The sequence below is a fragment of the Acipenser ruthenus genome, chromosome 2 (genome assembly GCF_902713425.1).
Source record: "Acipenser ruthenus chromosome 2, fAciRut3.2 maternal haplotype, whole genome shotgun sequence".
NCBI classification, from domain to species: Eukaryota; Metazoa; Chordata; class Actinopteri; order Acipenseriformes; family Acipenseridae; genus Acipenser; species Acipenser ruthenus.
In genome coordinates, this window is record NC_081190.1 from 68,809,660 (window position 1) to 68,836,489 (window position 26,830).

General features: G+C 37.2%; 1 protein-coding gene across 4 annotated transcripts in view; it reads right to left on the reverse strand.

Moving 5' to 3' along the window:
* The window catches only part of LOC117409386 (lipopolysaccharide-responsive and beige-like anchor protein), a 282,415-nt gene that overhangs the window by 238,476 nt on the left and 17,109 nt on the right, over positions 1-26,830 (reverse strand). For all 4 annotated transcript variants that reach the window (XM_058999629.1, XM_058999623.1, XM_058999634.1 and 1 more), the window contains exons 2-14: positions 18,539-18,770; positions 17,732-17,832; positions 17,267-17,362; positions 12,818-12,939; positions 9,857-9,983; positions 9,234-9,353; positions 7,131-7,277; positions 6,656-6,853; positions 5,687-5,820; positions 4,773-4,881; positions 2,123-2,275; positions 1,681-1,849; positions 1,361-1,440 (exon numbers count right to left, since the gene is read on the reverse strand). In XM_058999629.1, coding sequence (XP_058855612.1) covers positions 1,361-1,440; positions 1,681-1,849; positions 2,123-2,275; positions 4,773-4,881; positions 5,687-5,820; positions 6,656-6,853; positions 7,131-7,277; positions 9,234-9,353; positions 9,857-9,983; positions 12,818-12,939; positions 17,267-17,362; positions 17,732-17,832; positions 18,539-18,770 — 1,788 coding nt within the window. The remainder of the gene's footprint in view (positions 1-1,360; positions 1,441-1,680; positions 1,850-2,122; positions 2,276-4,772; positions 4,882-5,686; positions 5,821-6,655; positions 6,854-7,130; positions 7,278-9,233; positions 9,354-9,856; positions 9,984-12,817; positions 12,940-17,266; positions 17,363-17,731; positions 17,833-18,538; positions 18,771-26,830) is intronic.

A 26,830-nucleotide genomic window follows, 5' to 3' on the forward strand; every position in this document is an offset into this window, starting at 1 on the left:
AGCGTCAAACATTCCTTATTCCTGTGCAATGTTAACTTAAAAATAATACAGTAGTCCGACTGCGGTGGGACCAGAGTAAGGGCAGACATGTAAAAAGCCAAATAATTGAATCCTGTTTTAAAATACCATGTAACAATTACTATATTGCACACAATTATTGTTTTGAGATTCAGCTTTTATTAGGGAGCTCCCCTAAATCCCTTGTTTAGAAAGATACAGGGTATTAATGCTTGTGACAGAGTAGCTGTCTGCCGTGTGGGTGCATGCATTCGCTGCCGAGTGACAGGCAGGAGATTGAGATGGAGGTGGAAGTTGATACGCCCCGCAGACAAACAGGATTTATTTACATATCAACACACTGGTAACGAACGGAGCACATACAACACAGTGTACGAAAACTTTGGTAGGATGGATCTACAATCTCTGAACTAATCTTCTCTGTTCAATAATAAACTAAATGTTGCTGAAGAGCTTGATCATGGTGGATAAATGGTTAGGGTGGATGTGTGACAGGCAGACACACAACGGATTACTGTAACATGGTCAACTAATTTGCATAACAACGTTCTCAGTCAGTTTTCCTAGATATTTTCACTCTGACTAACAGCACATTTTTTATGTCACAATAAACTCAATTCATGCATTGCAGAAAATAGGACTACCTAAGCCTTAGACTTGACATCCATGCTGCACATAGGAAACTACTTGTGATACCCCATTACCTGCAGCACAGTTAAAATTAGGACACCACTGAGGGTAAGTGGCTATCATCTGAGTCAAAGTTTAAAAAAAGAAAAAGAAAATCAAGACCATAAGGAATTATGTTGTGAGAATGTTGTTATGCTAATGAGGTAATCCAATGTTTTAAATGGTTAGCAACCAATATTGATTTAAAATATCCATCCATACAAGTTCTCTTAATCTCTTGCAACATACACATTATTCACTATTTGCCATTGCTGAGTCCCAGAGCCTGTTCAGTTATGTCCAGTCATTTTTGCATAAAACCCCTGTACCATTGCTCAGCCAAAGCACTAGCCCCAGATTAGGTAGTCTGGTCAGACTCCTCGAGGCAGGTACTGATTGTGAAATTATATTACATCAAATGCAACACACTGTCAGAACAGGTTTCACACAGGTGCCTTGATGACCTATTTCAGTACTGTAGGCCCTCAGTGGAGTGCAGGAAAAGGGGCCCACAATGATTGGATGGCCTTGTAACAGTTTCATAATATATGAGAGAGAGAGAGAGAGAGAAAAAGAGAGAGAGAGCGAGAGCATAGAACTGCATATTAACTGGAGTATATGGTTTAGCTAGCATTTGTTAACACAAAATAAAATAAATGAACTTGTTGGTTACCTTCATTATTAACTGTTTTACAAAGAGTAACAGAAACGCTCGGAGGGAATTGGTTTCTTTCTGGTTAGGTCTCGGCCCATCTAAATAAGGACAAAAAAGGACACATTTTAAATTTAAAAATCATGCTGGTAGTAAAACAATATGAAAAAGCAGGAACAGAGTCTTTCTCTTATTCCAAATTCTTAAAATGATTTTTGCAAGTGATGCTAAGAATATCTGCAATAGTATATTACCTATACACAGACACTCAAAAGACATTTCTAATGGATGGAGTCACAAACGGAACTATAAATGAGCTCAATAAATAAGCTATTCCATACCCAAGCCTTTCGGAGTAACTCCACTGCGATCCAGAGGATTCACCACCCAGTAAAAGTATTTCAGTGTGTGCATTACTTGCAGCACAGTCCCAACTCTACGGACTGCATTGTAGATAGTCACAGTGCTGATGAACTCAGTTGACAGGTAGGTGTACAGTTGCAGCTGCACCTGTAGAGGAAAAAGAAAAAGAAAAAAAAAAAAAAAAGTAGTCACCGATGCTACAGTCCCAACGATATGCTCACAAAAACTTAAATGGTTTGAATATTTATGGGATTCATGTGGATTATTTATATGAAAATGTTCTATTTAAACATAGGCCATGTATGACAAGAAAATAATTCAAACAGTGACACATTTGAATTGAAGTACCACCTCTAGATATCCAGTGTATGTTGCTCTACAGAATCGATTTGGCAATGCAATATTGGGTGTATTTTTTACCTTGGCTGGGGCATGGATCCAGATGGCCGGATTGAAGAGAATGTGGTCGCAAAGCTGCTTGAGCAAAAGCACTCCGTTCTGCAGGTTACTCAAGTACCTGGCAAAGGCCAGGAATGATTCCAGCACAGCCCGGGTGACATGAACTTTGGAAGACTAAGGGAGAAAGAAAACACGATCTAAGTCTATGAATAACACCAGCGTATAGAATTAATTATGGCTGCTTTGTAAAAAAAACACTCTGATCTCATCCAATAATGAAAAAGGACCAGATATAATCCCTGTATGACCAATCAAGTCTTATCACTTGTATGTATACATTATTATTATTATTTAATTATTTAGCAGACACCTTTATCCAAAGCGACATAGATAATTAAACACAATATAAAAGTATACAAGTGACAGGCAATAAAAATGCAAATGTATAAATATATATAAAATAAATAAAGAAAAATACAAACATATATAAATAGGAATTTACAAATAAAGATTGAATAAGTCAGTTTTGAGAAGACAGTGGTAAGCAGTAAAAGACCAGAGGATAACCGGTAGCTGGTTCCACAGCTGGGGGACAAGGGAAGAGAAGGAGCGAGCATGGGAGGAAGGAGAGGGAAGAGAAGGCATAACAAGTCGGCCAATAGACAATGAGCAGAGAGGGTGAGAAGGAATGTAAGGAGACACAAGGGATTGGAGATATGGTATGATGAATTGAGCGACAGGCAAGAGCAAGGGTCTTAAATTGGATGCAAGCAGAGATAGGTAGCCAGTGGAGAGTGCAAAGCAGAGGGATAGCGTGGGAGTAGGGGGGTTGGGAGAATTTTGGATAAGTTGAAGAGGGCATATAGCTGAAGCAGGGAGACCAACAAGGAGAGAGTTACAACAATCCAATCTAGAAAGAACAAGAGCTTGAACTAGGGGTTGAGTGGAATAAGTAGATAGTAAAAAGCAGATTCTATAGATGGTGTTAAGAAAGAAAAACAACAAGTATGTGTTAGTGAAGAGATGTGTTGAGAATAGAAGGGTCCAAAATAACACCTAGGTTTCTTTAAGATAGAGAAGGAGAAAGATTGAAAGCATCAAGGGAGACAGACAGAGGTCAGAAGAGGGGTAGAAGGAAAGTTAAAGGAGGTCGGATTTAGAAATATTGAGTTTGAGGTGATGTGAGAATGTGTCCAAAATGAGATTGCCGAGAGACAATCTGAAATGCGGGAGATATGGGAGTCAAAGGAAGGAAATCGATACGAGAAGCCAAGGGGAGATAAGAGAACCTGGTGAGCGGGTACAGAGTGAGAATAGAAGAGGTCCTAGGACAGATCCTTGAGGTACAATTGTAGAGAGAGGGTGGGGTGAACAGAGAGCCACGCCAAGAAACCTGAAAAGAACTGTTAGAAAGATAGGAGGAAAATCAGGCAAAAACAGTGCCTGAGATTCCTGGATCAGAGAGAGCGAGAGCAGGAGAAAAGCAAGATTGACCGTGTCAAAGGCAGAGGTCAAGGAGAATTAGAATGGAAAAGAGGGTAGCAGGACGAGCAGAAAGGAGTTAGTTACAGAGAGGAGGGAGTTCAGTTTGCAGCGTGTTGTAGTACAAGCCAAAATGTACCAATTTAGGCAGGTAGAATGCATTTTCAAAATATACAGTGCCGAGAGTTTGTGAACCCCAATGATAATTATGGAAATTCCATAGTTTTACCATGATAGCCTTCTTGAATCAAAGCCAGTCTTTTCTTAAATATCCAATAGGGTTTATATTAACCAATTCCATGTCTTTTGAAACAAAATGATGTATGAAATTAGACAAACAATGAGTAATTAAGATTCAGGGTATGTGAAAAAGTAAGTGAACCCCTGGTTTTATCAGCTCAATTAAGGGGATAATTGGAATCAGCGGTTTAAATAATTAGGTAGATCTTCAGGGGTGAGTTTGGGAGGCCCCACCCTAAATAAAGATCAGAAACTTTGTTAGTTTGGTCTTCACCATACAGGTGTGTGGAAACACGTCATGCCACGATCAAAAGAAATCTCTGAGGACCTCAGAAAAACTGTTATTGATGCTCATCAGTCTAGAAAGTTTCACACATGGATATTGAATGTTGAATCATTTGTGGATAAATAAATGTTGAAAAAGTATCATGTTTTGTATCATTTGTTTAAATCAGGTTATCTTTATCTATTAGGACTTAAATTAAGATCTAATAACATTTTAGGTTTGAAATATGTGAAAATCCTATGGGGTTTACAAACTTTCTTGGCACTGTATAGTGTAGCAGTACAAACAGTTTATGATTTTTCTCTCCTGGCTGCTGGGAGACTGCTAAGAGCAGTAGCAGCGAGGTGGGTGTCTGACTGAGTACAGGCTTTCTCAAACAAAAAAGCAGAGAGCTGCATGCAGCTATTACTTTTAACACCACCACTACCTTCTCTGGACAATCGCTGAGTAGCCATGCAACACCATCATTAGGGCAGTGCATTGCTGCAGAACTTAAAAATATAAATGTCCATACAATATTTTATAAAAATGAAAATACATCAGTAAAACAGACACTGTAATGCACTTTAGTTAGGGGTACTGGATGACCAGGGTTGAAATCCACTTCGTTAGAATATGAGAATTGGTAGAACGGCACATGCCCACCTCCCAATCGTTCCTTACCTTCTCCAGACTGTACCCAATCACAAGAAAGCCCTTGCAGGCAAGGACTTGCTCTTGCATAGCGACAGAATTCTTCAGCAGCTCCATGACAAATGCTAGCAGAGTGGAACTAAGAGAGAACAACAAGGAGGAGGTGATCAATGCAGCAAAATTCAAAAGTATTCCAAGTGTGAAAATGTGATATGTATTTACCGATGTGCTACATTAGAGCATGTGTCTGCTGGCGTTATGAAAGAGATTGCAACTCAGTGATAAACCAGCATGTCACTTCAAATTATACAGTGGCATGACCATTCCTGAGACTGAAGCTACTAGCGGTGTGGAGTAGTGGTTAGGGCTCTGGACTCTTGACCGGAGGGTCGTGGGTTCAATCCCAGCTGGGGGACACTGCTGCTGTACCCTTGAGCAAGGTACTTTACCTAGATTGCTCCAGTAAAAACCCATCTGCATAAATGGGGAATTGTATGTAAAAATAATGTGATATCTTGTAATAATTGTAAGTCGCCCTGGATAAGGGCGTCTGCTAAGAAATAAATAATAATAATAATAATAATAATAATAATAAACAACAATATATGGCATAGGTCTATAGTTTTTTTGTTTTTTTTTATATTCTCTTGGAGTGTCCAGACCACAGGATAAACATGAACTCCTATTTAAATCTAAACAAACGCTTGGATTTAAATCAATTATTGATCAAAATCCTAGTCAAGTGTGTGGTGTTCTGGATGCACTGTAACAAAGTATAGGTTTCTACTTTGAAAGGTAAAAGTCCATTTGAGATCCCCAAACTCAATTCAAAATCAAGCTTCCAGAAAGTGTCTCCCTCTCATGCAACTACTGTAAAATTCCTAAAGTGTTTGTTTGGGACAGGATCTCCAAATCCATTATCTGTGATGTAACTTGTTACCTACCAGACGGTGGTGTCCACTTGGTCAGAGCAGTGCTGCAGATAGTCCAGCTGTGCAAACAGGGGGAAAAGCACCTGCACTCCTCCAATGGAATGGATCGCACTCTGAACCGAGTGTGTTACAACAGCCTTCACATCCTGGAGGAAAGAAACACATGCGCTTTACAAATTTTCAAACAACAAGAAGAATAATCTATTATTGTCTCTGTGGTAAAAGAAGAAACTTGGCAGTCAGTCAGTGGAGCTCTTCATAAGGCAGAATGAGAAATAGTTGCTTTATGTATGTTTAATTATTCATTTTTTGAGGATACCATGTTAGATACCTGAATACAGATCTAAGAATGGTAACACCTGTGTCAAGACCTTGGGTTAGATTTTCTTTTCTTTTGCTGGCTTTACTGTATGTTACTAGGACTTCATGAAAACATTGGTGTTCATCCATTTTTATCTACTTTTTTTTCGTCTCAGAGACGCTTATATTTAGTGAAAGTGAGTTTGGTGTGAAAGCTGACAATTGGTACAATTGGAACATTTACTTGAGTGAAATATCAAGTTGTACTTACAAAAGCTATTCATAACAAGCAGTGCAAAAACCCTGAAGGGGAATTTAATTACAGTATTTGCTGTGGGTTGTATGATGACATTTGCTTATGCAATGCAAGACATTGAGCAATCCAGTTAAAGAGCTTAAAATGAGTGTCACTGTAAAACACATTTACTGAAATATTTATCTACAAGAATCAGCAGGGTTTATTCAACAACTACCCTCACCCCTTCTTGTAAACAGAGAAAGGCACATTTTAAACTGTTTTTGATCATTCATCCTGAATCGTGACCCACAAGTTGCTAGTAACATTCCAATAACGTATATATTTAATCACAGCAAGATCAACTATACAGCAGATAATAGCTTTTCTTCATCTGGAATCACTGTGCATCGGTAATGCTTGCGTAATGCATGAAAGAGCTCTACCTGCAGCATGAGGGCATGAGGTGAGTGTATAAAGATGGAAAGGTTGTCCTTGGGTGAAGACTCAAGGCATAGCTGGGCATCTGTAGCTCTTGGATTGTACATGAATGCAATACAGCTGGACAGCTTCCCCTCATACAACAGCAGCTTGTGATGTTCAGCAAAGAGAAGGTCACTCTCTGCCTTGTATTTGAAAGTACCCTGGAAAGATACACAACCAGAACGCAGTTTATACTGGGCAAATGTTTTTTAATATATACTGCTCACAGTAGTGGACATTACTAGTAAAAGGGTGGACCTATGATGACAAAACACAAGATGGGGAAGACAGCAAAAACTGCCAACAGATTTTGTTTGTTAATATTTGCTTATTACAGGTTTAAAATGTCTATTGAGAATAGAAACAGTGGTGATTCCTAAAATCTAAAAGATCAAGCGTCTTCAAAAAACTTGACAGTTACTTGCTTGCTTGTTTTACCTTGTAGCCTGGACCCAGCTGATAAATAGCTAGAATCTGAGCAGCACTGACTGCTTCGCTGAAGAGGTAGACAGCCCCCATCTGACCACAGAAAACACGGTTGGCATCAGCCGTCTCCGAGGACCCCAAGAAACATTTGTCAAAAGTCTGAATAAATAAATAAATAAATAAATAAATAAATAAATAAATAAAAGTTGATGAATATTTAGTGGTATGCAATGCAAGCACACAAGTTGTGTGTACAGTACTTGGCAAGACATTCCAGTCCAGAAGAACAGATCATGAAAAAGCAAAAATTTGAACTTGAAAGGGATTGACGTCTGTTGAAGGCAGTTCAAGACTAACATCAGCTGACAGGCAACAGGCTCTTTCAAAACATGCTTTAGGTTTTAGGTTGTACCTACAAATAACTGAAATGAATCCCTTCATCATCACACCACCTTTGATTGTGAAGTTACCAGATCTCAGAAGTGAAACAAGGTTGGGAGGAGCTCTATGCTGTGCTGTTGCTAAAGGGCCTAATGTAAAAACTGGACAAAAAACAACCTCATGACACAGATTTAATGAAAACGCTAAGCAAAGCTAAACCCTATGTCCTGGATGGCATATTGTCCCCTCACCTAAACCTTAAGATAAGCCTTAACTGCCCTAGTCATGAGAACATCAATGGAAAGGACATGTTTGCATCTATCCTGTATCTTTGAAATAATCACAATCCATAGACTGCATATTCCTATTAGTTATTAAAACCACAAACTAACCTGACAACATACAGTACTAATTCCTCTGAAGGTCAACCACAATATAAAACTTACAATGTTCATTCATAAAAGAAAAATGCATGCGACAATTTAAATGTGAAAAAGAATTTTCATTTTCATCTGTCCAGGTAGCTCACCATCATGTGTCAATTCGGATAGCTTTACAAAGACAGTTACAAAGATAAATGTTGATGGCTTTTAAAATTAAATTTAACAGCTGTTGCTTGAAAGTGTGAGACTCTTCATCATTGCCACAGCTTAAAGGTTACAACGATTCTTACACTCGCATACAATTTGAAATGGCCTCAGGTTTGTAAATACACTTTGACATGTCATTGAGGAGATGCAAACAAACATTCTGCAAGCAAGAATGAATTAACCTTTATTCTTTTTCTACATATAATATACAGCATATACTGCTGTGGTATATAAGAGCAAAATATTGCCTGAGAAAAATATCACGGATCGCATGAAAAAAAACTGCATAGAAGTAGTTGCTCTGTGCATTGAGTCAGACAATTGCTTGCATCATCAATGATGAAGGTTCAGATGACAAAGACATGGGGGTTCGGCAGTTTTGGATCAGATGAGACAGACTCCGCAGTCTGATTAAGCTTTTTTCTGTTATGCTACAATCCAAATTTTGGAATTTTCTTTTCTTTTTTTAAACTGCAAGAGCTTGTAACTCAGGCATTTTTTTGTATTGAACATTTTAATGCTGTAGTGTTACTTTGGGTGTTAATTATTTTATATTATGTTTGTTTTGTATGTGTTAACTGCACTTCTTGATTCTTTAGCGTGACTGTGTGCTGTGCTCTACCTTACCTAATTGTAAACGTAACTTTACCTACCTAATGTTAAAAATACACTCTCTGCAATAATGCCTGTAATTTTGCTCCTGCCTGAGTCAATGCCCACCACACACATTTAACTACTTTATACCCCCTGGGCGTTGACGCAACAGAATCCGGATGAACAAAGCACATTCCTTATAATCTACAGCTATGGCCACGTACATGACCTATAATTTTAGGATTGAGACATAAAAAATTAAAAACAACTATATGAACATAATTTAGATCTTTTATTTAACATCGTGTAATCAAAGAAACTACAACATGATATCGCAATGTCACATTTTTCAATTAAGTATATGGAAAACTACAAAGCAGTACATAATTCGATATGTTAAGGTAACATTATCCAGCAGGTTTTTTTCGACTTTATGAAGCAAAATTAGGTCATTTTATAGGGTGATGTAAAACTTTTGTCCATAGCTGTAGCTATTTCCATGTGTTCCATTCCTGCTTCTAATGTGTGTTTCTATATACAATGTACTTACATCACTGGTGTTGACCAACCAGGTGATTTCCCCATATGATGCAAGTTCCCCGTTCACGTAGCAACTTATCTCACTGTTCTTCCAGCGATTGTAGATATGTACAATTGTTACCATGTACCACTAAAAAAGACAAACAAAAATACAGTTTATATATATTACATATACATATATATATATATATATATATATATATATATATATATATATATATATATATATATATATATATACATATATACACACACACACACACACACACACACACACACACACACACACACACCTGTTTTTCAATACTGAACTTTATTCTAAATTTGGAGGGGTGAGGCAATTAAAACTCCACCGAAAACTGAAGTAAGAAAAAAAGGTTGGTTACAACTAAAGGATTTTGTGTGGCTGTTTTCAATACACAATATAATGAGCACAAATGCACTGTAAAAAAATTAAACATCTACTTACTAGCATAAAAATAAATAAATACATAAATAAAGTAGTTGAAGTTTTCAAGTTATGAAAATTAAGCCTGTTATGTTGTCCCCACTTAACAAGCGTCCTCTGACTTGTTGGCGAATGTGCACACACAGTTACATTTAATTGTACTCAATATCTACTTTAATACATACCTTCTGTGGTTTGAAGTCATACTTCACACAGTGTTGGAATCCTTTCCCTTTGGATTTTACTGAGGTTACAATCAAACAGCCTCCAACAAAATGTGCAGAGTACCCCTGTCCTTTACTTGTTCGGAAACTGAAAGACAAACACGGTTCACTTCAAATGGGCCAAACACAACCCACTACACATGCATCTGACAGAATTTAATTATTAGCTGAAAATAGGCCAATAAAGAAAAACCTTTAATTTAATGGCTTTCAAAGTGACTAGGCATAAATTAATTGGAACCTCCATCAATGTAGTTTAATCAATTTCTACCACACAGTGCATAGCTGCTTGCCTTTTAAAGTTGATTTGCTTTGAGGGCTATACACACTATAGCATTTATGCACAGCATTTTTTCACACAAGACGTTTCGCTGCTATTTTTGTATTCAGACTTGCACGTCAAACATCACAGGCAAGATGGGGGAACATCTGATTATAGCAGTGTAGAATATCTTGTTCTTTATGTTCTTTAGTTTAGTGCATGCCATGAGATACCGCAGCCCATTATAAAATATAAACTGAACTACAAAACAAAATCACATATCTAATTATATCCAGAAGCACATGCAGGTAAGTGGTATTGTATTTATAAAATGTCTAAAACGGTTTTATGTCGGTCATATGTTAGTATACATGTATTTCTCCCTCCCCCCCCCCAATAATGTAAAAACACGTGACGTTACATCTGCATTGACAGTACAATCTTCCTGCGTTTACTGTATTGTTTATTAAAATAAATAAATAAATAAATAAATAAATAGCACAGCACATCAGGTTGCATCAAAATGATTGCGCTTGGTAGTCCTGTCTGTACTTCTAATTTTGTTAAACAATAACATTGTTGAGATTATTTGTTACCCGTAACACAATTTGAGATTATATAACATATACAGTATATTTCAGCTCTTGCACAAGACGCTGGTACTCCCCTAGGGTTTCCCGTTGCTTGTTATCATAGGGTGAATCCACATTCTTCTCTTTCTTTCTCTTCTTCAGAGCAATAACCAAGCAGCAGCTTGCACCTGATCCATATTGCCTACAGATTACATCCAAATTTAGCAGGACAGGGTGGTGATCGCTGCATTTTTCATCCAAAAATCGAACTGGTTTTCTTTTTTTTCGCAGCTAATTACGCTCAAGTATGAAAGGTAGTATTCAATTCCATAGGTTTGATTTTTTACCATAGAAAACGCAGCGAATAAACGCTGTAGTGTGAATATCCCTTTAGTTTGTGGTAAATGTGTACACAACCGCATATATATAAATATATATAGTACTGTGCAAAAGTTTTAGGCAGGTGTGAAAAAATGCTGTAAAGTAAGAATGCTTTCAAAAATAGACATGTTACTGGTTTATATTTATCAATTAACAAAATTCAAAGTGAGTGAACAGAAGAAAAATCTACATCAAATCAATATTTGGTGTGACCACCCTTTGCCTTCAAAACAGCATCAATTCTTCTAGGTACACTTGCACACAGTTTTTGAAGGAACTCGGCAGGTAGGTTGGCCCAAACATCTTGGAGAACTAACCACATTCCTTCTGTGGATTTAGGCAGCCTCAGTTGCTTCTCTCTCTTCATTTAATCCCAGACAGACTCGATGATGTTGAGATCAGGGCTCTGTGGGGGCCATACCATCACTTCCAGGACTCCTTGTTCTTCTTTACGCTGAAGATAGTTCTTAATGACTTTCGCTGTATGTTTGGGGTCGTTGTCATGCTGCAGAATAAATTTGGGGCCAATCAGATGCCTCCCTGATGGTATTGCATGATGGATAAGTATCTGCCTGTACTTCTCAGCATTGAGGAGACCATTAATTCTGACCAAATCCCCAACTCCATTTGCAGAAATGCTTCACTGTTGCCTGCAGACACTCATTCGTGTACCGCTCTCCAGCCCTTCGCGAACAAACTGCCTTCTGCTACAGCCAAATATTTCAAATTCTGACTCATCAGTCCAGAGCACCTGCTGCCATTTTTCTGCACCCCAGTTCCTGTGTTTTCGTGCATAGTTGAGTCGCTTGGCCTTGTTTCCACGTCAGAGGTATGGCTTTTTGGCCGCAAGTCTTCCATGAAGGCCACTTCTGACCAGACTTCTCCTGAAAGTAGATGGGTGTACCAGGGTCCCACTGTTTTCTGCCAATTCTGAGCTGATGGCACTGCTGCATCTTCCGATTGTGAAGGGAAGTAAGCATGATGTGTCTCATCTGCTGCAGTAAGTTTCCTTGGCCGACCACTGCGTCTACGGTCCTCAACGTTGTCCGTTTCTTTGTGCTTCTTCAAAAGAGCTTGGACAGCACATCTGGAAACCCCTGTCTGCCTTGAAATGTCTGCCTGGGAGAGACCTTGCTGATGCAGTATAACTACCTTGTGTCTTGTTGCCGTGCTCAGTCTTGCCATGGTGTATGACTTTTGACAGTAAACTGTCTTCAGCAACCTCACCTTGTTAGCTGAGTTTGGCTGTTCCTCACCCAGTTTTATTCCTCCTACACAGCTGTTTCTGTTAATGATTGTGTTTCAACCTACATATTGAATTGATGATCATTAGCACCTGTTTGGTATAATTGTTTAATCATACACCTGACTATATGCCTACAAAATCCCTGACTTTGTGCAAGTGTACCTAGAAGAATTGATGCTGTTTTGAAGGCAAAGGGTGGTCACACCAAATATGGATTGGATTTAGATTTTTCTTCCGTTCACTCACTTTGCATTTAGTTAATTGATAAATATAATCTATTAACACGTCTATTTTTGAAAGCATTCTTACTTTACAGCATTTTTTCACACATGCCTAAAACTTTTGCACAGTACTGTATATATATATATATATATATATATACCATTACCACAGAGAATATACACAATATACAGCTTTTATGAATGAAAAAGCTGTGCATTCATTTCCCATATGTCACTTACCAGTACAAGTAAGGTTTATCCTTATCAACATTGATGTTGTTGATGGGGTCCATTCGTAGCCAGGTATGAAAGGTGAAGCCATTTTGGTAGGGCCACTTTGCAATGGGAGGCAGAGCTATCGCCTGTGAAAAAAGTAATGGTACAGTTATTGCAACAACTCCTCAATCAGCAAGTCAAAATACTGCCTTTAAAATAAGACTATATTTTATAAGGACTGAGCATTATTAGGGTAAATGTATTATTTCAAACACAAAGAAACCTAGAAGAAGCAGCACAGTATTTCAGCCCAAACTATTACAGAATAACTTAATTGTTCGTAGGAGCAACCTAATTGGAAAGATGCAAGCTTGATGTCTGGCTGAAGCAGTTACTGCAAGCGTTAACCATATTAGAATTCTAGATAATAAACACAAAGAAACTTTTATTTTTGAGAAGATTTCTAAAACAACTGTATGCTGGGAATAGCTACCAAAGAATAAAGCGACATCCATAACTTCAAACACTGCCACATGCATTGAGTGGCAGGTTTGGTCTCTGGACAGGGCTTCATTCTGGTATACAAAATTGCCTTCCGTTGAAATAGACATATTATCCTGTGCATGTTTTCTGTGCATTGTGTCCATCTGGTTCACCCAGGTCCCCCCTGGTGGTGATACAATGTTATTGTATACCCAAGGAGCCCCATGTCCTTTACTTTTCTGGGCCCACCAACAATTTACATGGGGAATGGGCACATCTCTCACTAAAGACTGGTTGTGTAACTATTTTATTCCAGTAACAGGATGCCAAGTGCAGGATGTCAAGAAAGAAAGAACAAGGTATCAACATAATGTTTTAAAAACCTTTATTTACATTTATTTAATGTGTTCAATGTTAAGGTTCTCAGAGCACTGTCTCTTGCATCCAATTTGTGCAGATGTGCGAAATTATCATAAAACCTAACGCACAACACAACCAAATGGCGTTGTCCCAAGGTGATCTGAAATCGATTAAGCATGCTTAATAAACTGGCTCAATAGTCCAGAAGGCTGCTGATGTACATCCCCTTAGTAAAGATCACCATGGCAATGCATTACTTGATTCCACAATGTCCTACCAAAAAGGTGTATGGGAATACTACCTATATGTCTTATGTGCAGTTTGCAAAAAGTGTATTTTTTTCTATGCAGTATCTGAAAAACTACCAAATAACATAGGAAATAAAGCTCAGCATGTAATCGTATCTAGTATTCTCGGATCAATACTTCCAAATATTTTGTGTGTGTGTGTATAAGGTCACTCAATTCAATTATCACGGGTAATAAACTGATAATTGTTTCTCATATTCTGACGTATCCAACCCTGACAAAGGAAGCCGACGAATGCAGAGCTGTGAGGGAGGGGGAGTGTGGATGCTGCTGCCTCATTAGCATCAAGCCTTGCTCTTAAACACAAGCAGTGATTTTATTTTCATTCTCCAAAAGCCCCAACAGGCAGGCAATCACTGCTGCTGTTTTTACTACTTATCACCAGTTTCAGAAAGTGATGATCTTCAGCTGATCTTGCCCTTCTGATTTCACATTCAAATCCCTCACTCCCATGGAGCAGCTCCTTCAGCCTAGCAAACATCCTCATTTGCCCGAGGATCCTGTTTCACTGAACTACAGTATATCAATACAAAGAAGCGTGGCTCTTCATTTTCTATGTGTGTGCATCATAGTCTGCAACAGACATGCTTATTAACACTCAGCACGGGATTGCAATTTTCAACAGTGTGTGTTATTCTACAAAAATTAACCCTAAGATTGTGATTTGTGATTAAAAATCAAAATGATTATAACTGTACAACAGCCACTTGTGCATTACACTAATTCAGTGGTTCCCAACCAGTGGTCCGCAGACAACTCCCAAAATTTGGTTACGGAGTTCTAAGCAACACAACAAACAGCTTGTGATCGTGTAAACACGAATCAAACTGAATTGTCATTCTGGGCCCTTGATCGGGTAAACACAATAAAAAAAACACACTTTGTTATGGGCCACCATAATTTGCAGTACAGCTTGTTAATGCATATCATTGGATAGAGGGGGAATTCGACTTCACTGCCTGCTTGTTTGTTTCTTCATGTGTCGTCACTGAGACGGGTATTTAATTTTTTAAAGGGCGGAGACATTTTCAGCAGCACAGAGAAACAAAACATGACAAAAACTTTACAGCTAAGAAAAAAAAACTACAGGAAAACACTGTAAATCTGATGTATTTGACTTATAGTCATATTAGAACATTTATTCAGGCTAATGTGTTTTAATATATATGTTTTACAACAATTGTAAATATCAAGAAACAAGTAGAATAAGCAGATACTATTTTTGTCAGGTACATTTTTGTTTTCCTTATTATGATGATAATGGAATGAACAAACTATTATTTTAATTATAATAATAATAGTTTAAAATCAAGAGTAGTGTCCCTGAGAATAAACGTGTATTATGTCATTGCAATCACTCAGGTGAAACAATGTCTTGTAAATTTGCCCAAACATCAATATATTTCAATAAAACTTTCAGGAAGCATTGAAAGGGCTCTCAGGTGATAGAATAACACATTTTTATACATGTATCTCTAAGCAGAATACATAATCATAGAAAAAATACTTGACATTAAAAAAATTAATAAATACATAAATATCGTGTTGAAAAATGAAAAAAGTGAAAAGTTGATATGGTTTCTGAAGTACTTCATAAAGATCCCTGGAGTGTTCTGAAAAAAAGGACAGCAATTCCAAGATGCTACTGTAAAAATATGATTATTATATATATATATATATTACAGCTCCCTTTAACTGAAACAGCTTTCTTATGTGAAACAAATACTAACTAAATAACTGTTAAGCATTAAAAAATGCACATTTGTCTTGTCAATTACAGACTTGTCAATTATAGCCAGCATTATTAAAAAAAAAAATCTACATCTAGCATTCATGTAAATGCACATCTTTTTAATCCATGCTCATTATACTGCTTGTGTTAATTGTTCAGGGAGTGGGGGGAAAAAAAAAAAAATAAAACACCTTTCGCTCCACATAAAAGTAGCAACATTGTCTTAACGATAGGAAATAATGTGTACAGTCTGTTCTGACACCGTCACATTTAACCAACATGCTATAAATCCTATCGACCACACGCCACCAATCCCATTTAATGTGCACATCACAGCCCACCAGAAGTGGCGTGTAACATCCTATATACTGTCCAATCATTTTTTTTAAATTGTTCAGATTGCTACATCGAGCGAAGCTGGCAACTCAGTGAGTGCAATGAGTTATGTTATAAATGGATAGAGTCATTTGCTACACGAGGTAATGGTTGCGGGGGACCAGCACTGGTATTTACATTTACTGGATTCGAGGATGACCTAAACCCCAGTGCATTATTTGTCAAACAAAACTCGTAATCCTACAAAATTGAGAAGCCATTTATTTACAAAGCATTAAGACTCTGAAAAAAATTGCTTTTTTAAAACAAAAGAAAACAGGAACTTTGCCATCAACTTGCGTAAAATGTCAACATTCCTTGATGAACTGGTAGCAAAGATTCAAGCCCAGGAATTTCATTAAGTTAAGTAAGTTATATACATACTTTACTTTCTACATGTACTTATACATCTACAAATTAGTTTCAAAATGCTGTTGTGAAAAAATACGTGGCAAGTGGTCTGTGGGAAAAATCCAAACACCAAGGTGGTCCCTACATTGAAAAAGGTTGGGAACCACTGTCCTAATTCAAATATTGTGATACAAGTGTGCAGTCCTTCTGTTGCTGATTGATATTTACATTAAATACAGGGTCAGAAACGTACACTAGTCCTGCACTCAGCCCAGGGTTTCAGAACTCTCCTGGTTTAGGATAAATTATTAAAATGAACAGGTACCTGGAGTTTGAACAATCAGGCCCCTGCTAAACCTGATCACACTTGAATGAGTCTCAAACTGTGTCTGTAGTATTGACTATTAGTAGTTGTTCATGCAGCTAGAAGGGAAGGAACAATATGGTTTACCAGAGGTTGCTCAAACTCTTGGCTACTAAATCATTTAAAATGATATACTTAATTGATGGTAGTTTGGAAACCCAAAACTGGGTCAGTTTCTAACCCTGTATGCATACCATGCTTTATTTATTAAAACCGTTCTCCTTTAGGGGAGTCATGTTTAACTGAATTGGGTTTTACACAACACTTCTAACCCAGCAGTGTGGGGCTCTAGAAGTTCAGTCTTCTCACTTGCTTCACAGCCAGGTTGCTTCTACTGTGCTAAGCTGAACCAGTATTGATTGCTCAGATGCTCTCTTAATGCATTTCACTACACCCCAAAAAGAGAATCCTGCACATCACGTCACCTAACCAGTCTCTCGCATGCATCACTCAAGTGATCTAAAAGCCAGTTACTTAGTGTGACAAGATTGGGGACTCACCGCAGCACTCTTTCCAGGAAAGCTGAAAAATGAATCGGGACCGTTTTTCTGTGGCATGTGTTTTAAAACCGAGAGCAACTTCACAGCATGTGGAGGCTAGAATACACAAAAACAAATGTTTAATTTTTTAAAACAAAATAAAAAAAAAATACTAAAACTACCTTATTTAGTTACAAATATTGAAATGCGAGTGGCTTTGTAACCCTTTTACCAAAAGAATAAATTGATAATATAATACAATAGACTTTTTTTCAAACATCCAGTATCTTTCAGATAAAATATAAGATTTAAATGCAATGCACACTAGATTATTAAATAAACCAAACAAACTTTATGTACAACATAAACCTTTACTATTACTTTAAAGTTTGTTTGGTTTATTTTAAATATTCTAAACTCAAAGTGAAGAACTTACTGAACATGCAAGTACAGGTATCAATTAAAAAAAAAAAAAAAAAAAGTTACCCATTGCCCTTTTTCTCCTTGGAGTTTGCTGAAGAACAGCTTAAGTTCACGGACAGTTATACTGTAGCTGGCCAAGACACCCAGCATATCTACCAGCAGATCTGCAACAAAAAAACAAGATAATAATCCAATTATAGCCACTGATTACATGCACTTATTTATAATAAATCTTAAGTGCTTCATTTCTGATTCGTCACACCGAGGGAGTGCAGATTTTCATACACTGTATCATTGTGCATCACCGATACACATATTCTATTCAGCACTGACAGCGTTTTTTTTTGTGTCTGTGTACGATCTATTAATTTGTTTTTCTCTTTAACATTGGTACATGAGAAAACAGGCACAGATATTAATTAAACTGATGAAGGGACAAGCCGAAATGTTCGCTGGTAGACTGTCATAGTAGACAAAAATAAGACGAAATGGCAATTATTTTTGTTTTGATAAACATAACTCAAGACTCAAGTGTTGCCAAGTATTGACTCAAGTATAGCTTTATTCTGTGGCAATTACAGTCTGCTGTATATATATGGTAGTGTTTACTTTATTGAGCAGCTTTAGTATTTTCAGTTTTAATTATAGATTTGTGGCAAAATAAACAACCAAAAACAGTCCTTGTTCATGCCATGAATGTATACTCTTAAGGCAAGTCTATTTTAAATCACTGAATTACTAGACTGACTATACACCCTCATAATAAGCAGCACCATCAAGTCATGGTGTGATGACGGCATGTAGCAGATTGCATCAGAAGAGACATTTAAACTTTTAAATCTTAAACCTGCGATTCCTAAACAAACTCACCTGCTATCATACTGTCAGCTTTATCGATCCTCTTGAGGACCTGTTCGATGAGCCCCATCTCGGTGCAGGCTTGCAGGTTACGAATGCTCTTCTTGAGAATGGCTCCGAAGATGCTCCAGACTTCTGCCTGGCAAGTCTTGTCACATTTGTCCATCAGCTCCACCATACAGGAAATACTTTCCACCTCTTGAATGATGAAATTCATTTCCAGATCAAACTGGCCACCTACAAGCTAATAAAAAACAATAATAATAATAACAACAATAACAATAACAATAACAATAATAATAATAATAATAATAATAATAATAATAATAATAGGGTTAGAGGATCATGTTCATGTAACTCGATTAGATAGATTGATACACATCTACTGTATAACCCCTACAAGGAGAGAAGTTTCAAGCTAGGAATGAACTCAAATAAAAAAAAAAGCAACAAAACCATGCAGAACTTTATCTCTACTATACATTCTGAACACAAATTACACGTTTTAAATGGCTGCGTATGCCCCATTAGGCTCCTTAACCTAGTTGTGTGGAATTTATGCTTTGTATTTAAAAGGTCAATGACTCGGCAAGGACAGCTGCCTCCCATGCTGAAAACGTATCTAATTCCTTCCACCACTGATCTGAACACAGTGTCTCTTCCATCACATTGAGAGAGACAGGACTCTGGTTCAGCTTCAATTTTCTGTTCAATAGCTGCCAACCCACCCTAACCCTACCCCTACCCTAATCCAGGCAGCCCTTTATACCTCTTCTCCACTGGCACATTCGACCCGTGAGGGCTCAGTACGGAACGGGTGGTTCTCCACTGCCTTGTCGAGCCGAGCGAGAACCAAACCATGAAACTCCGGCCTCACAAGACATCTGAATCTGGCTCTGAGCCAAGCCGGGCCATGGGCGGGTTAAGTATTTTCATTACATTGCAGACAGTACACTCCAGAAAGACCAACAACAAGCAACTTGGCAGGCAGCGAATGTGAGAGAAAAGCACAGCCATGGGACACTGAGGAAGTGCAAGCGCTAGTTTTTCTGTGGGCAGATAGTGTTTAGGAAGATCTGGAGATCTTTGACAATTTGAAGCAAATGGCCATAAACCGTGGGTACAGTACACAAACACAAAATTCTACCACATTTCTCATCCTTAACCTTTATGTTAATATAAAGAAAAACCAATGTGGAACATAAAATAAATTCTAAACTTATTTACAAAAATATAGTAAAACAAAATACAGCTGTACCATACTACAATGACGACTCTAGTAGCACCTTTTTTTAAGCACCCAAACAAAAAAAACAACTCTGGAAAACTATCCACCCTTAAAACGGGATCTTTGGTAAATCATATTTTAAAACCTTCTTTTTTTCCCCTTCAACAGAACTAATTGAACTTTATTAAGTTAATATAATCAGTAAAATTTGTGGATTATAAAGAAATTCCTAAATATATTTACAAAATATAGCAATACAAGATGTTTGCGCATCTTTTGAAAAACTGATTTAACTAATAACAACTGTCTTTTGTTGTATGTCAGTAGCACGGCTCGGCTTTGCAGTGGAAAAACAAGCCAGGCTCTCTTAACCGCAGCGTGAGGGCTCGGTACGGCCCTGCTCGGTTGTACAGTGGGAAAGCGGCATTAGATGCAGTGCAGCCCAGTATTAAAACAATCACTTACAGGGCATTTTCCAGTATTTCTAAACACTTTGCAGAATATGAAATTACATTATGTAATAATTCCAAGCAGACGTTATGCTCCCAGCAAATATACATATTCTAATTAAGGACAAAACTGCCCCAAGATTAAAGTGAGACCTAGTGCTGGGACGAGCATGGGTTATTCATGTTCGAATATGCTTTTGAAATTTAAACTAATTCAATTTTTCTTTAATTATGAATTGGCTTGAAAACAGAAGTATAATTTGTACCATATTACAATAAAATATCTCTTTGGAGTAAAATAAACCTGGCATCCCATCAAATTACCTATATAAGAAAGAAACAATCTTACAGCAGAATGTGTGTCATTCACTTCAGACGTCATTCATGCGTTGGTTTCTTTGCATGACATCTTTTTGATACAGTCCTTTATTAATTTGGTCATGTGAACTACTGTCATTTTTGCTACTGAATACATTCAGTGAGTTTGCTTGAATACTCAAAACAATGTATCCAAAAAAGCGTTAATATTATTAGCATAATTTTTATAGGAGCATTATGAAAACGGCCCGATAGCTTCAGTGGTGTCCAAGCTGAGGGAGATAATGAGTGAGACTGAAGCCTGGCTTTATCTTGGTTTCATATTCTATTGGGGCTGTGTCCTAGTCTTCTCCTTGGTGTAGAATTATTTAACTTCAAACTTTATGAAAAAAAAAATAATGAAAACACTCATCCAAAATGTTGGTTTGTTGTAAACTCACAGTTCAAACAGACAGCATACCTTGCTTTATGATTAATGTCATTAATATGATTACTGTGTATAACAAAAGATGCTATTGTTTAATGATCACAACATCCCTTATAAAATGCTGTGCAAATATTAAAAACCCCATTTCAGGCAATTATTATAAGCTGAACACAGTTTATAAAAGATTAGATTTCTAAAGATAAACCACATAGCACATATTAAAGAACCTGACTATGAAAAGATAGGTATAAAAAGGAGCGTAGCAATGCTGATGGCGGAATTAATTGTACAGGATAGGCAATTAATTGACAAGTAGGATATTGACAGCAGAAAGATTACCTCAATTTGTCGTGGGACAAACAGTAAAAAATGATTTGATCAGTGGCTTGTAATCAATTTCCTTTCCTTTTTGATGTCAAACTGTCCAATTTAAATTAATGTAGTAGGATTAAAATCAATGGAAAAACGCAAAGTATGCTAACAATGAAAGAAATAAAAGCAACGATTGCTGCTACTTTACCCCCCTAAAGAAATGCATTGCTTTCCTTATTGTGCAGCATTTGACAAAGCGCGTAGATTAGCCGAAAAAGTTCTTTCTACAGCATTGAAATACATTTGAAAAATGAATACAGGGTGTGGGAGAAAAATTACTGGGCCATGGACCGATTTAAAAATAATAATAAAATGAATATGTAAATGTTGTGCCGCGCTGGAAATGAGTTTTCCCTCCATCCATTAAAGCACCCCTCCTTCACCTACCTGCCATGAAAGCTAATAAATCATTAGACCTCGGAAACAGCACACCTTTTTTAAATTTGCATTTATGAGCTGCGTTTGTAGCCAAGTCTTGTAATGGATGCACGCTGGTGCAATCTAAAGGAACTTGTGATTTATTAAATGTGACACCTTTTTGAGAATTACAAATCAGTCATTCTTACACAGTAGTAAGTCACTTGGGTTATACTGTACAGTAATAACCACGAGGTAAAGGCGCAATCACAGCAATGCTAATGTTTCTCATAATCTGAGAATCAGGCAAAAGTAACAATAACATTTTTCTTTAGCTGTACATCTCTTAATATATTTTCCGCCATCAGGCTGAAAGCAAGAAGACGACGAACAAATAAAATGAAACAATACAATGGCACTCATGCACAATCGTGAAATATTGTACTCCTAACCAATCACATCTCTTCTTTTTTGTTTTAGTAACAATCTTCTTGGGTTCATAGTGTATATACAGTATGTGGATTATGAATAACATGTTTACTGTTGATTTATCAGTAGCAGTTGAAAAATGATGCAGAATATGTAAAACCATTGACAAAAAGACAAAACTAAAATGTAAACTATACTTTTAAAAAAAAAAAATAATTAACTACCAGAAGCATCAAATAATGATATCAAGGGCGTGCAAGATGCCTGTAGCAGATCTGGTTTCTGTTTTGTTCTACATCATTACTATTATGGTTAATACGTTTAAATACTACCTGTACAGATTATGTTTGCAGTAATTGATAATACATGTACTCACATTTGAGGGTTTGTTTAAGGAGTAAATACAAGTTTAATAAGGAGCACATGTTTGAGATTTAGACACACTCAATGTTCTAACAAATTCTCAATATCAGATTGTGCTGCACCCTACTGACTGACCACCTGTAAACTAAGCAATGTGCATAGCCCTAACCTGAATGCTATTTTAGGTTTTCAAGCACAGCCATTTAAACATCACCATCTGACCTACAAGTAACTTCATTAACAAAGAAAATATAGGCTAGTGTATTGTAAGCCTCTCCAGGGTCCCCTTTTAAAATAGATTTAGCCCAAAATAATTTAACTACAAAACTGATGAGAGCAAGGTAGGATATTTACATTATAAAAATAAATGATACTAGCACATGCCTCATTATCCCAACATACATATTTAAAAAGACACAAAATTTGAAGAAGAGTTTTGCAATATCATTGTTTATAAACTATACAAGCAAAAATATTGATTGTGTTCAACTTCATTACTTAACTGTCGACTAAAGCCCAAGACAGACAGACTACGGCACGCGAGGCATTTTGCTGCCTCTATTGCCACCATTGCTTTCATATGGTGTTGGACAGATCAGCACGGGACGATACCGCTAGCCCCGCGGTGACACTGAGTGGTACCGCTCAAATCGAATCCAGAGCGATGTTTTCTGGCTGCCGCGCGGTACAGTGATTAACCAATCATAGCCAAGTTGGTGACAACACGTGCTTGGCAGGAAAAATCATGAAAGAAAGTGTTGTCTACGGAGGTGTCCCAGCACCCTGAAGTGTTTGATCCCTCCCATATTTTGCACAAGGACAGGCAGGTCAGTATTTTATACATCGCCCTTAATAAGCATCTTTCCTGCAGCCAATTTGATATGGTTTTCCAGCCAGCAGCTAACCCAAACTACAGTATTTGTTTTGTATTTATTGAATACTGGAACAAATAAAAGACAACTCACTCATCAACTACTAAAGCAGGCACTAATAAAACATATCATGAGAAAAGACCTGGGATGGAGAGGCCTTTTCAAACTTGATACTTTGTTTTGGAAGTTAGACCGTCACAGTAACAAAACACAGTTCTCTCCGACAGGGCTGTAAATTAATAAGAGGAGACGTTGTACCAAGTCAGAGCCAGGACTTCACATATAATTTGTGGTTTCTATTTTCTTTCAAGCAATTATTTCATGGACTCTACTGCACACTAAAACCTACAGATATACAACACCGTTCTACAAGTGTGTCTTGTGTCAGTGAAAGAAGAGACACTGGTTTTCATCTCTGGCATACAGCTCTCCTGGCAGGAATATAAAAAATTAAAAAGCAGGACATCCAAGGAAAAAACGCCCACAGAGTCAGTCAGGTTAGACGATACTTCACTGCTTTTTCACTGGCGACAACCACTAAATAACAGGGACTGTACATTATGAAGTCCTTTCACTCGAATGAACTCACACCCCTATAATACATGGCTGTCGCTTTACTATTCTAGTCTTGTTTACAGTTTGTCTTGGGATGTCAACTCTATGTTGCAGTGCTAACACCATCTGCAATAAAACCTTTTTAATAGTCACTTGTTTCTTCTTGTGTAGATTTTATAACTATGCACATACATTTTTTTGTGTGAATTTTGAATAGGTAATAAGAAATTAGTCATGTTCGTATTTATTTTTTTATACCAGCTGGTTATTCAAATGCTAAAAAGAAGCGGAAAAAAAAGTATGTTTTGGTTGGACCATTTAACATCTATCTGTGGAATACACTGAAAACTAAAGAGAGATTTTCAACTGCTCTTGGACAAGTGGCTGGCCATTCACTTCAATAGAATAGGCTGTAAAGACAGGTCAGGTTTAATTGCTTTCCGCTTGCTTCACAAACCATGTCCTCCTAGGCATACCAGCTAAAGCTTTACTTCAGGTTCATGGTTGCATGCATCATTTTGTAAATATTCTGAAACGGGAACCAGGGCTTTCCTTTCGGATTTGGAGACAAGAGCAAACAGGGGACAAGGTGAATGGTGTGCTTGTGATCTGTCTACATCTCCAAAAAAAAACAAAAACAACAGTTGACTGCTGTATCTCTGACAGAGCAGACAGCAGTCAAAGCAACTTGTGTCATTCTACATTTAGAGATGTTCCAGACTATGAAAATATGTAGGTTTATGACAATAAGATGTTCAAGCACTATTCACTTGAAACCAATACAATAGTATGTTGTACTATACAATTCATAAAGTACAACATACAATTTAGCTCTCATTTTAATATACTTCATGCTGGATTAGCACACCAATTAAATAAGGATTTTAAATGCTATATCTTAATGCCTGGTCCACAGGTCACCTTTTTTAAACAACTAGATCAACTGGATTGCCCTTGTTGTAGTGTAATCAATTGGGATATATTTTACTAAGCAAGACTAACAGGTCATTAAGGGGTAGATGCAAGTATAGGTGCAGTGCAAATAATTGCAGATGCAAAATTCAAATTGCAATTATTTTGCGCTGCGCCCTATGTAAGCTTAACATCAATGCAAATTACTCAACACACACAAATAATGATCCACAATTATGATAATGAGGGTCTCGATGAGCGCATCTGTCTATTTAGCGGCTGCACTTGCAACCCAGAAGTGACAGAGTTAGGAGTACAGAGAGCAAATTGGCGCTGTATGACATTTGTGGAACATGAAAATACAAAAAAAAAAAAATTCCAAAAGGGCAACAAATTCCTTGGTGCACAGAAAAGAAATGAAAAAGAAAAAAGTTTTCTGAGAAGGAGCCGAGAGTCCTTACGGCTGAGGTAAGCATGAAACAGATTATGCTAGTATCCTTAGGAAATAATATGTATTGGCCTGCCCTTTTCAGCATGATATCCAGAAATGTGCCTAGCACTCTGGAAAAGGTGGATTGGGCTATCCCTCCAGGCATTCCAACTGTGGTCTGAAAGGAACCAGGGGCTAAGTAGTGCAGAGAACACAGCACTTTCACATCAAGTGTCTCTCTCAGACATTCGTCAGGATTGCTGCAGTAATTGAATTTATTCAATCAGGAAGCGCAGGTTACCGGGTTCCCCCCAAGCCTTTTCAGCGGCTGTCACCGCCCGGCTGAAAAAACCCGATCCACCCGTCTCGCAGATGCTACTGTGCCTTTAACAATAAGTATTAATTGCGCTTCTAGCAGACTAAATCACTTGCACATTAATGGGTGAAAAAAAAAATAATCTTGGAACCACATGACAGCTGTGTTATGTCTTGACACAACATTTAACCAATCATACAATTGAAGGGGCGGGTTTTCTGTGTTAAGCACATCGAGAGGCTAAAACGTTAGACTGCTAAAAATATATATATATATATATATATATATATATATATATATATATATATATATATTTTCAAAGCAAAAATAGTGACAATTAATGCAGGGTTTTCAAAATAAGCCAGCGATCAGCGCAATCAACCACCTAATACAATATTTACGCCGGCTACTTTATTAAAAATATTAAGATTCTGGGGTATTATCATTCAGTCCATTTTTTGTCGTATTACTGTACTGTAAGGTGATACATAGCTATACATATGCTGCACAAATGTCATCTGATATACAATTACAAATGCAAGTGCAGAGGTGCTGGATTATTACACTCCGGTTTCATGGAACAGTTATGATGGTGACCAAACGTGTCCGAGTACTGTTGTGTAAAAAAAAAAAAAGGTTAAAATAATGAACAGTTGCATTCAAAAAATGTAGAACAGCGAAATACAAAAATAGACATTAACAAGTGAAAAGGTTACCGTTTTTTTTTTTGTTGTTTTGTTTTGTTTTGTTTTTCTGTGTGACCTCCAATAAACCTACGTTATCTTTCCCCAGTCAAATTGTAGAGTGCCTAAATAAGCACGGTCATTTACCATAATAAAAAACAGTAAATAAAAAAATAAAATGTAGAATATAAAAAAGAGCAACCAGATATAGTCAACAGAAAGACAACACATTATTCAAATTCTTTGTCGTATTATATATTTAAGGTCAGGCAAGTTTATGTTTCTGGTAAAAGTGTTCCCGGCTATAATGTTCTGCCGCCCAGCTATACAGAGTTCCTGGGGTAGTTGGTCACTTACGCTAAGCGGAAATGAGTAAGCTTAGTTCATAGTGTTTTTAAAAGCACACAATTACAGAGTTGTGTTTGAATGTCATGGTGGGTATGTCCAATTTCTTTTGTCAATCCCCTGTTGTAATGTTTAGGTTTATAAGCCTCTTCGAAAAGCTGATTAGTATTAATTTTACAGCTTAATACAAAACAAACCTGACATCTTGTTGATTTATAATTATTGAGAAATTAAGAGAAATTTAGCGG